The 16,177-nt window shown below is 47.3% G+C and overlaps 1 protein-coding gene across 2 annotated transcripts in view; it reads left to right on the top strand.

Moving 5' to 3' along the window:
• LOC138261617 (arf-GAP with GTPase, ANK repeat and PH domain-containing protein 3-like) overlaps positions 1-16,177 on the top strand; it is a 2,246,054-nt gene that overhangs the window by 508,238 nt on the left and 1,721,639 nt on the right. For both annotated transcript variants that reach the window (XM_069210744.1, XM_069210743.1), the window contains exon 4: positions 130-215. In XM_069210744.1, the coding sequence (XP_069066845.1) occupies positions 130-215 (86 nt within the window). The remainder of the gene's footprint in view (positions 1-129; positions 216-16,177) is intronic.

The raw sequence follows: 16,177 nt of genomic DNA on the forward strand, positions 1-16,177 counted from the left end.
ATTACAAAGTAAACCCTTGTTAACATCATAATTGCAGAAGGCGATCCCTGAATTCCAGGCTGTTTTGTGAGGATACACTCTGCAAGCTTTTTTCTGATTAAATACTCACTTCTGTCCTTTGTTTTACAGGAGGGCGGTTTAAGAAAGAGATTGTGGTGGATGGACAGAGCTACCTTCTGCTTATTAGAGATGAAGGGGGCCCTCCAGAGCTGCAAGTATGGCATACATCTCTTTGCTTGTATTATCTTATTGTTTCATGCAAAGTCCTATAGTGACATAAATAACACCAGCTGAAATATCCTTTCTAGGGAGGCACCATTTGCAGCAGTGTGGATGAAGGAAATAGATTAACTAGAATCTCTTCCCTTAAGCAGACGGCCATGATAAAAGATTTTGATAGATGTGGGTGTCATAAACATATCCCCCTTCATGTGCCTCTCCAAGCATGCAAACAACCTGTATTGGTCTTTCCTAACAGCTCAGACCTCAAATGTAACATGCTAGTGAGACCGGACCAGAACATGTGCAAAACTGTGATGATAATGTAAGATGGCCCAGCCAAATCTGTACAATATATCAGCCCAAACTTTGTAAAGATACAGACAGATGCCTAAGGTGTAGTGCAGCACTGCTTTTCCACAGAGATTTGTCTGATATATTCATAATAGGCTGCCTTTAGACCTGTTTGAAGGCCTGATAATCCATAAGCATCTGTTCATTTGCATAGAGTAGCAAAAAGCATACATTAAATAATTCAGCAGGAAATTATGTGTTTCATGATAAGCTTTCACTAGTCTCTACTTAAAGCCTCAATGTCTTAACTTATTGTGGTGTTCTTTTATTATACAAAACAAGGGCTCCTAATGTTGCAGTTTTTTATGGACGTGTTCTTGTTTAAAACCTTTTACATTTAAGACTGTATAACTATGTAATGGTTCTAAAAAGGGATTGCAATAGGGGTAGAGAAGGAGAGGAGCCGCTAGCTGGGTTGTATGTGAATGAGTGGTATGGACCTACAGAATCAACTGCCACCCACCAGTGTATTCATAAAATCTGGAAGAGTTATCAAGGCTACCATCTTTATCAGTAGGTAATGGGCATTTAGATATGAGGAAAATTAAGATCAACGGGCAGTTAGTCTCTTATGCTGTGTTAATACACACATTCATTGCTAGATTTGACTGTCAATGTAAAACTGTACTTGTTAAGTGGCTTTAGGAGATAACCGGGTAATTGCTGTGTCTGCAGTTGAAAAATTCTATAACATTAGGGGCATGGTTTCAGCTCCGAAGAATCATGTCACCTGGGGAGTGAGCTCCCACCCAGTAAAGGTCTGCCTCTGCAACAATCCTGTGCTCTTGGAGGTAGCTGCAAATCCCTGCTGGTCTCCGAAATTGTGGGGAATGCGATCAGCGTGGCGGGAAGCCTCGGGATCAGCAGAAATAACTTGAACGGCTGCCCTGAAGCAAATAGTGGTGGGCACCATTGGAGAGGAGTGCTGGTTGCCATGACTGGCTTCCCCAACCTATCGGGCGGCATGAACGATCTGACACTTAGGGGGTTATTCTAACTTTGGAGGAGTGTTAATCCGTCCCAAAAGTGACGGTAAAGTGACGGATATACCACCAGCCGTATTACGAGTTCCATAGGATATAATGGACTCGTAATACGGCTGGTGGTAAATCCGTCACTTTTCCGTCACTTTTGGGACGGATTAACACCTCCTCCAAAGTTAGAATAACCCCCTTAGCCTTTTCCAGAAACAGAAAGTGCAGCGGGACCCAGTGGCAGTAGATAGGTGAGCCATGTATGGGGGAAACACTCCAGGGAAGCATCAGGCAGCTGTAGAGGAGGGTGGGGGGGTCCCTGTGGATGAGTGGAGGCCCCTTCACAGGCCCCCGAAAAGAGTGCGGCACTGCCCCAGAAGATTGAGACACCATGGTAGTGCATCAGACACCTCCAGAGAGTAAAGGCAGAAGAGGCCCGCCCCCTCCACCAGCGGCACACAAAAGAGATCCCCAATAGCTTCAGGGGACACTGGAGAAAGCTGGGGAAGCCCTCAACACCCCCACACCCCCATCCTGTACCCTCGTTGCACACTGCAGAGTAGAGAAACTGCAATTTGTAGAGGGCAGGGTGGACTGAAGGGGATACCAGGTAGAGAGTGCACATCCATATCTCGCCACGGTGCAGGGCAAAGCCACAAGATGGCTTGAACCAACCAGCAGAGAAATATGCCTTTAGGATGACTGGTGATGCCAGCTGAGGGTATCTACCACAGGAGGGGCCGGCCTAGAGATGGAGGACAGTGGCCCCACTCTCAAATAACTCCTTCAGAACATTATGGATTCTCGCATGGCGCTTGAAACCAAAATTGACACAGTGGCGGTTGACATCACTTTAATTCGTAACGACATTGGGGAAAATCAATGAGAGAGTTACCATTTCCGAGGCCACACTGCAGGACCACAAGGCCTCCCTCAAAACACTCGTAGACGTAGTCCTTCAGCTCAAGAATACTGCACGTTTGCTACATGCCAGGGCATAATGCAGATCCTGCTGCTAAGACAGGTGCTTCAATGATATCCCTGAAAAAACAGGGGGATCAAATGTGTAGAGACTCATCGAAAGCTTTGTGAAATCCTATTTGCCGGGTGGTAAACTGTCCCCACACTTCTCAGAAGAGCGAATCCACAGAGCGCCAGAGGTGCCACACGAAACAGGTTGAAGGTCTGGGTCAATCATAGCCCAATTCTTAAACTTTTCAGACCATGATGCTGTCCTTAGAGGGGCACCAAAGCATGGACCATTGCACTTTGAGACCCATTCAGTAATGGCCTTCCCAGACTTCACACAGGAGGTACAGGCGCAGCAGCGACAGTCTAATAGCATCAAGCAAGAACTTCATAACCAGAACCTCCAGTACTCCATGCACTTCCAAGCTAAATTGTGTATCCTAGATGGGGGAATTCTGGTTTTACTCTGCTCTGGAGGAGGTTTGGGACTAGCTGGATGGCTTACGACCACTGATAGCCTTGAGAACAAGGAACCCTTAGTCCCCCACTGGTGTGGACGACCAGAGACTCCCACCATTGCCGGGTGGTGGCCGGAGAGGCCTCGGAATGGAGCAAACTGATTTAGACATGTCAGATAATAGCTGTGGCAACTGGAGGCGATGGGCAAGCTGAGACCAGAGATTGCAGAGGGAACAAAGGACTACAACACCCCCCTCCAAGGCACAAAGCTTGGAGCTTCATGAGATACAGTAATCAAAGCAGGTTTTGATGTTGAGTTTGGGAAGGTGACCAATACCTTAGGCATTGGGAGAGAAGTAATTCTACACTCGCAGACTGACCGGGTGGGCAGGTGAGGTTGTGAGGTGAGGGAATTCAGCCACTTCAGCAGACACATGGTGGGATAGGCAGACCAGCACACAGACCTGACTGCTACAAGAACTCATATGATAAACATGGGGACAGACCATAACACACCTTGCCAGATTCTCCCAATCTTCTCCTGGAATTTGAACCAATTGGGGAGCAAACTGATGCGAGAGATGGTGTCGTCGTTTTTAAACCATTACAAACCAGACATAATCCTGCTCCAGGAGAAATACCTAGTGGGTAACAATTGCGCCTTCCTATGTAGAGGCAGGTACATAGTCCCCGTACACTTAGGAATCACAGCTGGCTCTTGGGGAGTGGGGACTCTGGTTAAATGATCTATCCTGCTGACTGTGCTCCAAACCTCGACGGATCCAAAGAGATGCTGCGCAGCACTGTTGAGTGCCTGGAACAGGGACCCCATAGTTACAGCTTCCGGGTACCTCTCCCCTGGGTCTCCAGGCTCAGCAGCTTCAAAAGAATGAGAACTGGTTGACACAGTCCCTTGGGCCACCACAGTAGCAGGGAAGGGTCTTTAACCACACTGTGGAGGAAGCGCTAGGTAGATTAAGCATCCAGTGGGGGGAGACACATGCATACACACCTTTTCGACAGCTTGACATATGGAGGGACTCACAACCTGGGAGGCTCTAGTACTCCAACGCAGTGGGAGCGGAGGGTTCTATATCGAGATTGGACTACTTACTGGTTCTCAAGTAGCAGGGAAGTTGGAACAGCGACATTAGGTGTATGCCCAGGGAAATATCAGACCACTCGCCGATCTACACCCAACTAGGGCGGCAACTGTTGCCCAAGGGTTTTGAAGGGTGGAGTCTTGACTCATTGGAGTTGAGAGATTGACCCACCAGACTGATATTATTGGTAGCCATGGAACACTACCTTGCGGACAATACTAGTTCAGTTCCCTCTGAAACATTGATCTGGGAGTAATACAAGGAAGCATAAGAGGATGTTTGATATTTCACACCACACTGAAAAAGAAAGAGAAGCTACAGAAGATAGTGGATATGGAGATCACTCTACTAGACATGGAGTGGGTATCTTTATTTCAGCCACAACTCTAGCTGCTACATCACATGTCCCTCACCAGGAATGAGTAAAAGAGTGTAGCAAGAGATGGGGTGAGGGCCCTCTTTAGGATCAAACACCACAAGCTATATGAAGTAGGCAATAAGATGAGCAAACTGCTAGTTTGATTAGAAAGTCCGCAGCAATGAAAATGCTCGATTCATGAGATGTAGATGACGGCAGAGCGGTGGAACAGATCACAGAAGGAATTGTGAGGGCATTTGCCCCACACCTATTATACAGTCCCAAAATAGATGAGATGGGGTAAATGACCTCTGAAACTTCTAGTGTGATGTGTCCATTCCGGCTCTTGACTAGGATTTTGCAATGCAGTGCTGAAGAAATCAGGGAGGCAACATACCAGCTTAAGAGGAGAAAGGCATGTAGATCCAGTGGATTCCCCTGGAATTCTTCCCAATCCAGTGACTGGTGTGTGACCAGCTTTGTAAAATGCTGTATGAGGTAAAGGTGAGGGAATGCCTAACTCAGGATCTTAGATTTGTGACTGTAATACTGATACAAGCCACCAAGCCAATTACGTTTCTAAATACGGAAGTTAAAATACTGGCCAAATACTAGGTAACAGTCTTCTGCATGTAACCGACAAACTGTTTTGACCCAACCTACCAGGTTTTGTTCCCATGCACTCAACCTGCCAAAAGTTGTGGCACCTCTTTGGATGCCTGGCCATGGGACTAGTGCTGAGGGAACCGGTGGTCATGTTGTCCGTTGACATGAAAAAAGCCTTCTACTGTTGAATGCCAATAAATATTTGCGGTATTAGCCAAGATGGTGTTAGGTAAGGAGGTCATATTCTGGGTCTGCCCCCTATATAAGAAGCCAGTGCTTCGCTGCAGGTCAACCATTGCCTCTCAGAAGAATTCACTTTGAGATGGGGGTCGAGACAGGGTTGCCGGCTCTCCCCCTATTGTTTGCCCTGGCCTTGGAACCATTGGCATGTTGGGTGCAAATGGATGCCGAGCTGAATGGGCTGCAGTAGTGCCCAGACTGGGAGTATATCATCTCCTTATATATGGACAACATACTACTATTTTTAGCTGACCACCTGCATACCATTCCAAGGTCCTGGGAATTCTGGGTATCTTTGGTAAATACGCTGGCATCTGCGTAATTTGGCACAAGCCTGTGGCCTTCCCCTTGGTTGAGTGGGTTCCTGCAGCAGATGGGCTTGCCTGCTGCGTTGGTTCATGGATGGCTTTCAATACCTGAGAATCCAGGTGACCCTGGATCTTACATAGTTCCAAAGAACATAGGTAGGGTCCTGGACGGATAAAGGGAAGTTGCGGGTCACTGGATATTCCTCTCTCTTTGCTTGATGGGCAGGGCTGCCCACTACAAAATGACAGTGCTGCCCAAATTGTTATACAAACTGCAGAACACATTCTATGAAGTGCCAGAAACGTTCTTTAGGGCAGTGGGCGGAGTGACTTATTCACATCTCTGTGACAGAGGAACATCATGTATAACACTGCAAAAGCTGACTCTTGAGTCCCTATGTGGGGGGCTTGATGCTTCCAGACCTACATCTCTACTATAGAGCTGTCCAACTCTTGGTGGTAAATGACTGGGCGTTTGCCCCTCAGCTGGAGGCCTTAAGAGAGGCAGACAGAAGCTCCATGGCCCTCAATGGATACATTTTAAGGCTTTACGATGGTGCTCAGCTGACCGAAGACCCTTCTTCAACAGACCTAGTATTCAACATATGAAAGGTAACCACTACTGAGTTTGTAAGGGCAGCTGATGCTAACATTCCCACTGTGGGAATCAGCAGACCTGGGAGACCTCTGGAGGCTGGAATGTAAAACACAGTGGGATATGATTGGTATACCTAATCCAGGTGAAATCTGGGAACCACAGGCCATCTTATCTTTTAAGGAACTACAGAGTTAGTTCGACCTGTCAGACTCCCAGCTCTACCAGTACAGGCAGGTTCAGAATGCTCTCAAGAGATACTGGGAGGTGCTACGGGGTGGCTGATTAGACCCCACTAGAGTTTAGACCCTTCAGGGCTCCCTTACATAAACATGCCATTTCTCAAATTTACCAGATGCTGCTGAATAGCTGCCCGCCACCCTTTACTGATTTTCGGAACAGATGGGAGGAGGATCTGGAAGGGCTGTCCAATGAAAGTTGGGGATAGGGAATACAATGCTAATGGGAAGTGGCTGTCAGATGCGGCTTCAGATTAGTGCAACTAAAATACGTCAGTTGGCATATTTTACATGACATCGCCTCCTCCGAATGGGCAAAGTCAAGGACAACAGATGTTGAAGGAACTGTGGCCAACGCAGCACACTGGTACATACAGTCTAGGAGTGTCCCCAAAAAATAAATCATTCTTGACGTGGGTGGGCAAATGCCTGTCAACAATACTGGAGGACAAATTTACAATTGACCAACGTCTGGCTACACTGGGGATCTGGGATGACCAGATTTTACCTAGTATTCTGGTGACAAGTTGGACATTGTGAGAATATGGGGTGGAAGAGAGACACCATGAACGACACAATGAAAAATGGGCCTAGATTAGTGCATGCAGGCAGAAGCCACAGTATATAAGACCAGAGGCTGCTCCAGGAACTTTGAGACGTGTCAAATTGACTTAGTTGTATGTGTTCCACTATTAAATTCAATAAAAAAGATGTAAAAAAATAAAAATACTATATCATTCATTGCTTATCGTTGGGCAAGAGTCATGCCCACGAGCAGCTCCCATGCTCTCTGCTGCTGCTGGATGCAGTTGCACTCTTGCGTTGCTCCTAAGCAGACAAAACTGCATGTAATGTGACTCCCATGTGAGTGGCCAGAGCGACCATTGTTGTGGAACCACATCACTGCCATTACGCAGGCTAGCCATGCATATCAAAGGATCATAAGTCCCAGCTGTCATAAAAAAGGACCTACTTAGACAGTGGTAACTGCATAATTAATTTCAATTTATTGTGTTACTTTACAGGAAAAGAAGATAATTGTGACTACTTTTGTTGTCAATTTGAAATTGTTTTTGGGTTATTTTAAGTATTAACGTTAGATTAGTGACATTCTGACAGGTACCTGGTGGAACACATATATACAAAGATGCTGCTTGTTGTAGCTTCACTATTGAATAGTGCTGTCTTAAAAAGCCCAAGTTTTGATTTGAAAGGACTGGATAGAACCTTTCGAAACTCCTTTGAACGCAAGACATAAGGTTGTATTTGTTGCGATAAGGAGATTAACTATGCTGAAGTACAGATGTTGAATTAAGAAGAATATTAAAGACCTTGAAAATATCTGACATACAAATTGTAAGCAATAATGCTCCATCAAATATGGAAAAAGAACATGAAGAAGCCATGAGAGCTTTGGAAGACAACTTTGTGAAAAAAGGTCATCATAGTTGTGGAGAGGCAGTTTTTTCTTGGGCAAATTAATCGAACAATATGTTTGTTTCTTGCTCATTTTTGCCAGTTTAATGACTTGCATGAAGGAAGAATAACAGATCAGTTAATAGGAAACATAGGCGGTCATTCTGACCCTGGCGGTCAAAGACCGCCAGGGCGGAGGACCGCGGGAGCACCGCCGACAGGCCGGCGGTGCTCTAATGGGGATTCCGACCGCGGCGGTAAAGCCGCGGTCGGACCGGCAACACTGGCGGTCTCCCGCCAGTGTACCGCCGCCCCATTGAATCCTCCAAGGCGGCGCAGCTTGCTGCGCCGCCGAGGGGATTCCGACCCCCCCTACCGCCATCCAGATCCCGGCGGTCCGACCGCCGGGATCCGGATGGCGGTAGGGGGGGTCGCGGGGCCCCTGGGGGCCCCTGCAGTGCCCATGCCACTGGCATGGGCATTGCAGGGGCCCCCGTAAGAGGGCCCCTAAATGTATTTCACTGTCTGCTGCGCAGACAGTGAAATACGCGACGGGTGCAACTGCACCCGTCGCACAGCTTCCACTCCGCCGGCTCGATTCCGAGCCGGCTTCATCGTGGAAGCCTCTTTCCCGCTGGGCTGGCGGGCGGCCTGAAGGCGACCGCCCGCCAGCCCAGCGGGAAAGTCAGAATTACCGCCGCGGTCTTTCGACCGCGGAACGGTAACCTGACGGCGGGACTTTGGCGGGCGGCCTCCGCCGCCCGCCAAGGTCAGAATGAGGGCCATAATCTGAAAATTCAGCTTTGAAAGAACCATCATTACAGTAGTCAAGTAGTGTGGCCAGGTGAATGGGAAAACACATCTTGTTATTTGCAAGAAATGAATATGTGGGATAGTGCCTGTATTATCAGTTGCAAAAATAAACAGATGATTTAAATGTGGTCCAAACATTGGAAAAAAATGAGGCCAAAGGGAAAGGTAAAAGGCAAAATGCTGGTCAGTAATAAGAAGCACCATTGTTACAGGTGGGGAATCACAAAGCATATGACTACTTCCATGGCATGCTCTGCCCGAAAGTGAATGTGCTTTTATAGGAAGCGGGTCTCTTTTCTGAAATTTGCAAAGTAGAGCAAAATGAGAATAAGGGAGTATGAAGGTTGTAAACGATAATAAGAAAGGTGGAGATGGAAGCAAAGAAGAGAATGAAAATGATGTGGCAGTCCTGATAGTATGTGAAAATAATGCAATGAATGGAAGAGTTAACAGTTACTGAAAATGTGCAGTGATGTGTGGTGTAAGTGTGCAGACATGGCCAGATTCAGGCACAGCTTATACATTAATTAATGAAGACATATTGAAAAGAATACAGAATGCAGGTTTGTGGGCAAGTTAGATGCTGAACCAGAGGGGTATTGTGGAGTAAAGTTACTTATGGTAGGGTGTTGTTGTGTTGAGTTGACTTTCAAGAATAGATGTGCTGATGTTAGGGTATATGTAGTAGAAAAAGGGAAAACTTTCTTGGATGGAGAAAGCACCAGAAGCACCAAGCTTTGGGAATTGTTCTTGCCCCACTCACACTGGACAGATACTAGTCACGGTGCAAGACAAAGAAGACCAGTGAGTGCAAGGATTTCCTAAATTGCTTGGCAAGGAATTGAGATGCCTTAAGAAATGTAATCATTGGATAATTTTGAAAAAGAATGCCAAGGTCCGCAAAATACAAATGTCTCACTGGCTCTGAGGGGGTTATTTAAAGTATTGGATAGGTTGTGCAGGAACAAGGTAAACATACTGATATAATCTTCAGAAAGGTTAAATTTCATGGTAATATCGTGCAAAGCTAATGGTGAGATAAGGATGTGTGTTGATGTAAGAAATGTAAATGAAAGCATGTTGGCACCAATTTCCAAACATTCGCGAAATGTTGATGAAGGTGAGAGATGCCAAATGTTACTCTTGATTAGACATATTCAACACCTACCACCAGGTTTTGTTGCATCTGCAGTTCAAATATCTGACTTTGTTGGTGACATCAAAAGGATCTTTACAATTTGTGTGTATGCCTTTCAAATTAACTTCTCCATCAGCTGTATTCCAGCGTCTGAGGCAGAAATTGTATGAAAAGTTACAAAAGGTGACATTCTTTTGTGACAGATTATTAGTGTGAGGATCAAGCAAAGAAGAACTCATTGTTGCTTTGAGACGTGCTTGTATTGGCAGTCCAGCAGTCAGCATTGAAAAATGCAAGTTTGTCATGAAATAGGTTGACTAATTGGGACATACATGACTTAGCAAAGTTATAAGACCACAAAATACAGTTAATGAAAGCAGTTGACAAAGCTCTGAGTATCATTCTTTCCCCGGATTAGCAGAATATTATGCAGAATTTGTTGAACTATTTCCCTGACTGAACCCATCCATTGAGGGTATTGATGAAAAAGAGAGAGAGGTTTTTTATGGTCCAATAAGTACTAGCAGGCAGTCCGTGACATTAGGAAAAGTATTGTAAATGCTATTGAAGCCATATGATCCATATGTTAGGATGATTATAGTTATGGATGCCTGCATGCATGGTGGGGGTGGGGGCAGGCATTCTAAAGTTGTTGAAAGCTGTACAAGACATAGTGACTTTTGGTTCTAGAACATTAAGGGGGCAAGGCAAGCTACTCTTCAATTATAAGAAATGATTGGCTTGTTGGTAGGGGTGCAGTATTCCAAAGCCAATGTATGAGGGACTTCTTTTGAGATATGGATGGACAATCAAGCAATAAATCAGTTTGTGTAAAGCTTAACTACTCACCTGTGAGGGTCTCAAGGTGCTGGTGGTGAGTCTGGGCCTCATTCAAAGAGCCATGTTTTAAGGTTCTTTCTGAAGATGGTGAGAGATGGGCTTTGTCTGAGGTGTGTGAGCAGGCTGTTCCAGCTCTTGGCTGCAAGGTATGCAAAAGATCTTACTCTGGCGGTGGTTTTCCAGAAGCGTGGGACAGTAGCTAGTGCCTGCTGGGCAGAGCGGAGGGTTCTGGCAGGGTTATGGAAGGAGATGCGGTGTTTCAGGTAGGCCGGTCCGATGTTGTGCAGGGCCTTGTAGGAGTGGGTGAGTAGTTTGAAGTTGATTCGCTTCTCTACTGGGAGCCAATGGAGGGTCCTCAGGTTTTGAGAGATGTTCTTGGTGGAGGAGGTTCAGGACGAGTCTTGCAGCGGCGTTTTGGATGAGTTGTAGTTTTCTGTTGTTCTTTGTTGTAGTGCCGGAGTAGAGTGCGTTGCCGTATTCAAGCTTGCTAGTGACTACAGCGTGAGTGATTGTTTTGGGGCAGTCGACCGGGATCCATTTGAAGATTTTGCAGAGTTGGCAGAGGTTATGCCAGCAGGAAGAGGTGACTGCGTTTACCTGTCGGGTCATTGATAGGGAGGAGTTGAGGATGATTCCTAGGTAGCTGGCGTGGTCAGTCGGAGTAGGTGGTGCGCTGAGCGATGTGGGCCTCCAGGGGTCGTCACAGGCTGAGGTGGAGTTTCCGAAGATTATGATTCCGGTCTTGTCCGAGTTTAGCTTGAGGCAACTCTCCCTCATCCAGCCGGCGATGGCTTTCATCCTGGTGTGAAAGTTCCTCTTAGCTTTGTCCGGATCTTCAGTGAGGGATATGATGAGTTGTGTGTCATCGGCATATGATACGATGTTTATTTAGTGGTCTCTGACGATGGCTGCCAGCGGGGCCATGCATATGTTGAAAAGCGTTTGGCTCAAGGACTCCGCAGCTAACTTCTGTTGGTTTGGATATGAAGGGTGAGAGCCTGACTCTCTGTGCACTTTCGGTGAGGAAGGAGAGGATCTATTGAAAGGCTTTTCCGCGGATTCCTGCATGGTGGAGGCTGGTGCATAAGGTGCTGTGGGAGACCATGTTGAAGGCTGCTGAGTGGTCGAGGAGTATGAGTGCTGCGGTGTGTCTGCGGTCGAGGAGGGTGTGGATTTCATTAGTGGCTGCAAGAAGAGCTGTCTACGTGCTGTGGTTGCTGCGGAATCCAGACTGAGAGGTATCCAGAGAGGAGTTGTCCTCGAGGAACTGTCGCGGTTGTGAGTTTATGACTTTTTCCAGGACTTTGGTTGGGTAAGGTAGCAGTGAGATGGGTCAGAGGTTCTTCAGCTCTGCTGGGTCGGCTGTGGGTTTCTTTAGGAGGGGGTGGACTTTGGCGTGTTTCCAATCTACGGGGAATGTGGCTGTTGTGATGGAGCAATTCAGTGTCTTGCGGAGTTTGGGGGCAATGGATGTACTGGCTCTGTTGTAGAAGTGGTGAGGACAGGGATCTGTTGGAGCTCCGTAGTGAATGCTATTTATGATGATTTCAGTCTCTTGTGTCGTGAGCATAGACAAACTGTGGTTGGTTTGGGTGGGTTTTGGGGGGGTCTGGGTCAGTCGTAGGATCTGACGCTGGGTGGGTTCTACAGGAGGAAGTTGTCATATATGTCCTTAATCTTGTGGTGGAAGAAAGTTGCCAGTTTGATGCAGAGGTCTTGTGATGGGGGGAGGATTGGTGAATTTGTTGATTATCGTGAAGTGTTCTCTCGCATTGTGCGGGAGGTGTTGATGTATTCACAGAGTGCTGCTTTTTTGCATTGGTGATGGGTGTCAATGGCAGCTCTGAAAGAGTTGAGATGGTTTTGCTGTTTCTCCATTTCTTCTCTAGGCACCTGCAGGTGCGTTTGGATTCTTGAAGTTCGGCGGTAAACCAGCTGGCTTTTTTTGGGATGTGATTGACTGAAGTTCATCGGAGGGGGGCTAAGGAGTTGGCACATTCTGTGATCCAGGACTTGAGGGTGCGTGCTGTCATTGGCATGGTCGGTGGGGGGCGGAGTGATTTGGTGAGGGTCGTGATGAGTTGCTCGTCAGTGATTCGTTTGTCGAGTAGTGAAGTGGTGTTTCAATCTTTGCGGTCCTCAAGCTGGAAATTCAAGTCGCCCAGGAGGAGGTATTCGGTGGACACATCAGGGTGTGGGGCTGGCGATGCCTACAATGGCATCGATGAAGGTTGGGCGGGGGCCAGGCGATCTGTAGACTAGGGTGCCGTGGAGGGAGGAGTTGTGAGTGGCGTGGATCAGGAAGTGTAGGTGTTGTGGTGCAGTGTTCCTCCGTGTTGACCGTGATAGGGAGTGAGGACTTATGTACGAAGGCCAGTCTCCGCACGGATGGGAGGGTCGGTCCTTCCTTAGGAAGTTGTAGCCATCCGGGATTGCGATTGCGATGGCAATGTCCGGTCCAGGTCTCGGTTAGGAAGGCAATGTCTGGGTGGGTCGAGCCAATCAGGTCCCAGAGGTCGATGGTGTGCTTGTGGAGGGAGCGTATATAAAGAAGGAGGCAGTTGACGGGGTTGTGGCGGGCGTCAGTGGTTTCAGGTTTGGGGTGTTCCAGTTGTCTGTTGTGGTTGAGACTAAGGTTGCAGTTCCGGCAGGAAAAAGGTCCGTAGGTGTCCTTAGGAGATGCGGTGCAGCAGGCGCTGAGATGTCCGGTGTTAAGGCGGTGGAGGGTCTTGGCGTTGTAATGCTTACTTGTAGATGACCACTAGGCCACCAGGGATGAGGCGCAGACAGGACCCTGCGGGTGGAGGAGGGCCTCCAACTGAGAGTCCGGCCAACTCTCAGCTCGTTCCCTCAGGCAGAGGCAGCAGGAGGAGGAACTGGGGAGGGCAACAGATGCTGGCTAGGAGGTCAGAGGAGTTGCCCTCTCACAGCTCTGCGGCTGCCATTAAGAATGGGAGGCAGTTGGGACAACAAGCCGCTAGTTGATTTATTCTCTATTAATCTTGTGGGCAAAGAAACACCCACATCGCCAAGTGGTTGTGTTGCCTACAGATTATACATATGAGATCAAAATATGTACCTGCTGCGAAAAAAATTAAATACTGATTGTTTAACTCAATTGCCTTTGTAAACTGAGGGATACAAAGAGGAGGGTGTTTGGATGGTGGCAGACTTAAATCAGATACGTCAAGAGGTGATACCAGAAGAAGAGTGGAAATTTGAGGTGTCCAGACATAAAGGTTATTGGAATATTTATCTAAGGGATGGATAAAAGAGTTGAATGAGCTTGTTGAAGTTGAATGGTTATAAAATAGTGTGGTTAGAATTGTTGAAGCAGGATGGTGTTATAAGAAGAGGTGACAGTCTGGTGGTGAGAGTGGGCTTTCGGGGTAGGCTAATGAGCTTACTCCATAAAGGACAGAGTACCTTTGCCATAAAGAGAAGAGGTGGGATACTTTTTTAGTGGTCATCTTTGGAGATGAGATGATGGTGAGACACCCAAAGCCCTATAAAACTTCGCAGGCATATTTAGCAAAAGGTGTGAATGGAAATTTGTGATCTTACAGCAATCCTGATTTGGAAGGACAGTATGCTGTGGTGCTAATTGATTATTTCTTTAGTAGCCAGAGGTGTTATATCTTGCAGCATATAAGGACAGTCAATAATTCTGAATTGTGAGGAGGTTTTTAAAAGATGAGGATGGCCTGGGTAAATGGCAACAGACACTAGGCTTCTGCTCATTTCAGCGGAGTTCAATACATTTCTGTGACAACAGAGAATAAAACATTGCAAAAAATAGGGTAGTTCTATCCCTGTGGGGATTAGTGTTGGAACACTTAACTAGAGTTCTTAAAGGGTGTTTACAATTGGCTGTTCAAAGAGGTTTGAACTGGAAGGATGAGGTGAAGACAGTGCTGTGAAGCTGTAGGACCACACTTCACACAATGATGGGGGAGACCCCTTTTTTCTGTTGAATTGAGACTATGCCCTACGGTCTATTTGCGATGGATGAGTAGAACTTGTGTTCAAGTTCTTGATATAGTACGACTGTCTGAAGTGGTGCAATGAAAACATAGCAAGTATGCCAGGAGACATGGGGCCATATGTACAAATATTTTTTTGTGTCGGAAACAGCCATATTTGCAGAATCTGGCCATTTTCCAACCACATAATGCGTTTACATATGTACAAATCCTAAATAGCGATTCAGTAACAACATACCGAATTGCAATTTGTGTTTGCGATTTGGTATTTCGAAGGGACGTGTTAAGGGCATCCCTAAAAATAGGGAATCGCAGCAATATTTAGAATGTTTTGCAGCCTAGTAACTGTTGCAAAACGTTAATGTATTATCGAAAACCTCAAAGGGGGTGGTAACCCTCCACAAATTGAAAGGGGTCCCTCAGGGACCCCATCCTATTTGGGACTGTTGAAACAAATATTTTTTAAGAGCATGTAGTGGTCCCAAAGTCCACTTGCCTACTCTTAAAAAATTAAATGTTTAATTTCCTGTTTTTTATTTTAAAAAATGCATTCTGTTTTCCTTTACAGAAAATGAGCTGCATTTAAAAAAAAAAAAAATCACTTTATTAAAAAGCGGTCAGAGACATGGGCCCTCATTACAACCCTGGCGGTCGGCGGAGAAGCGGCGGTCTTACCGCCAACAGGCTGGCGGTAAAAATGTTGGAATTATGACCATGGCGGTTACCGCCATGGTCATCCGCCACTTCTCCGATCCGACCGCCAGGGCGGAGACGACCGCTGGGCTTGAGACCTGGGGTCTCCAGCCCGGCGGTCGTCACAATACCGTCGGCGGTATCATGACCCGGCTGACCGCCATGGATTTCATGGGGTTTGGAACCACCATGAAATCCATGGCGGTAAGCACTATCAGTGCCAGGGAATTCCTTCCCTGGCACTGATAGGGGTCTCCCCCACACCCCACCCCCACCTCGAGTCCTTCCCCTACACCCCCCACCACCCCTGCCATCCCCAAAGGTGACAGGACCCCCCTCCCCACCCAACATTACATTACATATACACACCCGACACGCACGCAGGCACCACCAACACACATACCCGCACACACACCAACAGCCACACACACAGTCATACGCACACACCCACATTCAGACATACACGCACACATCCATACAGACATACATACATACAGACAGACACGCACTCATTTCCGAACACACAACACCCCTGCATGCATCCACGCACTCACACACCCCCATGCACGCACACAACACACAACACCCACCCCCCTCCCCTAACGGACGATCAACTTACCTGTTCCGTTGATCCTCCGGGAGGGTACGGGATTCATGGGGGCTGCTCCGCCGCCACCACACCGTCAACAGAACACCGCCACGCCGAATCACAGGACGTGATTCGGTGGGCGGTGCTCTGTTGACGTGGCGGTGGAGGTGGAGCAACCTCCACTTCCCCGCCGCCCGCCAGTATGGCTTCTGGTGGCTCTCCGTCCGAAAAAGGACGGAGGGCTGCCAGCAGTCCTAATACGCCGAGCGGAAAACCGCCAC

This window comes from Pleurodeles waltl, chromosome 10, assembly GCF_031143425.1.
Source record: "Pleurodeles waltl isolate 20211129_DDA chromosome 10, aPleWal1.hap1.20221129, whole genome shotgun sequence".
Lineage (NCBI taxonomy): Eukaryota > Metazoa > Chordata > Amphibia > Caudata > Salamandridae > Pleurodeles > Pleurodeles waltl.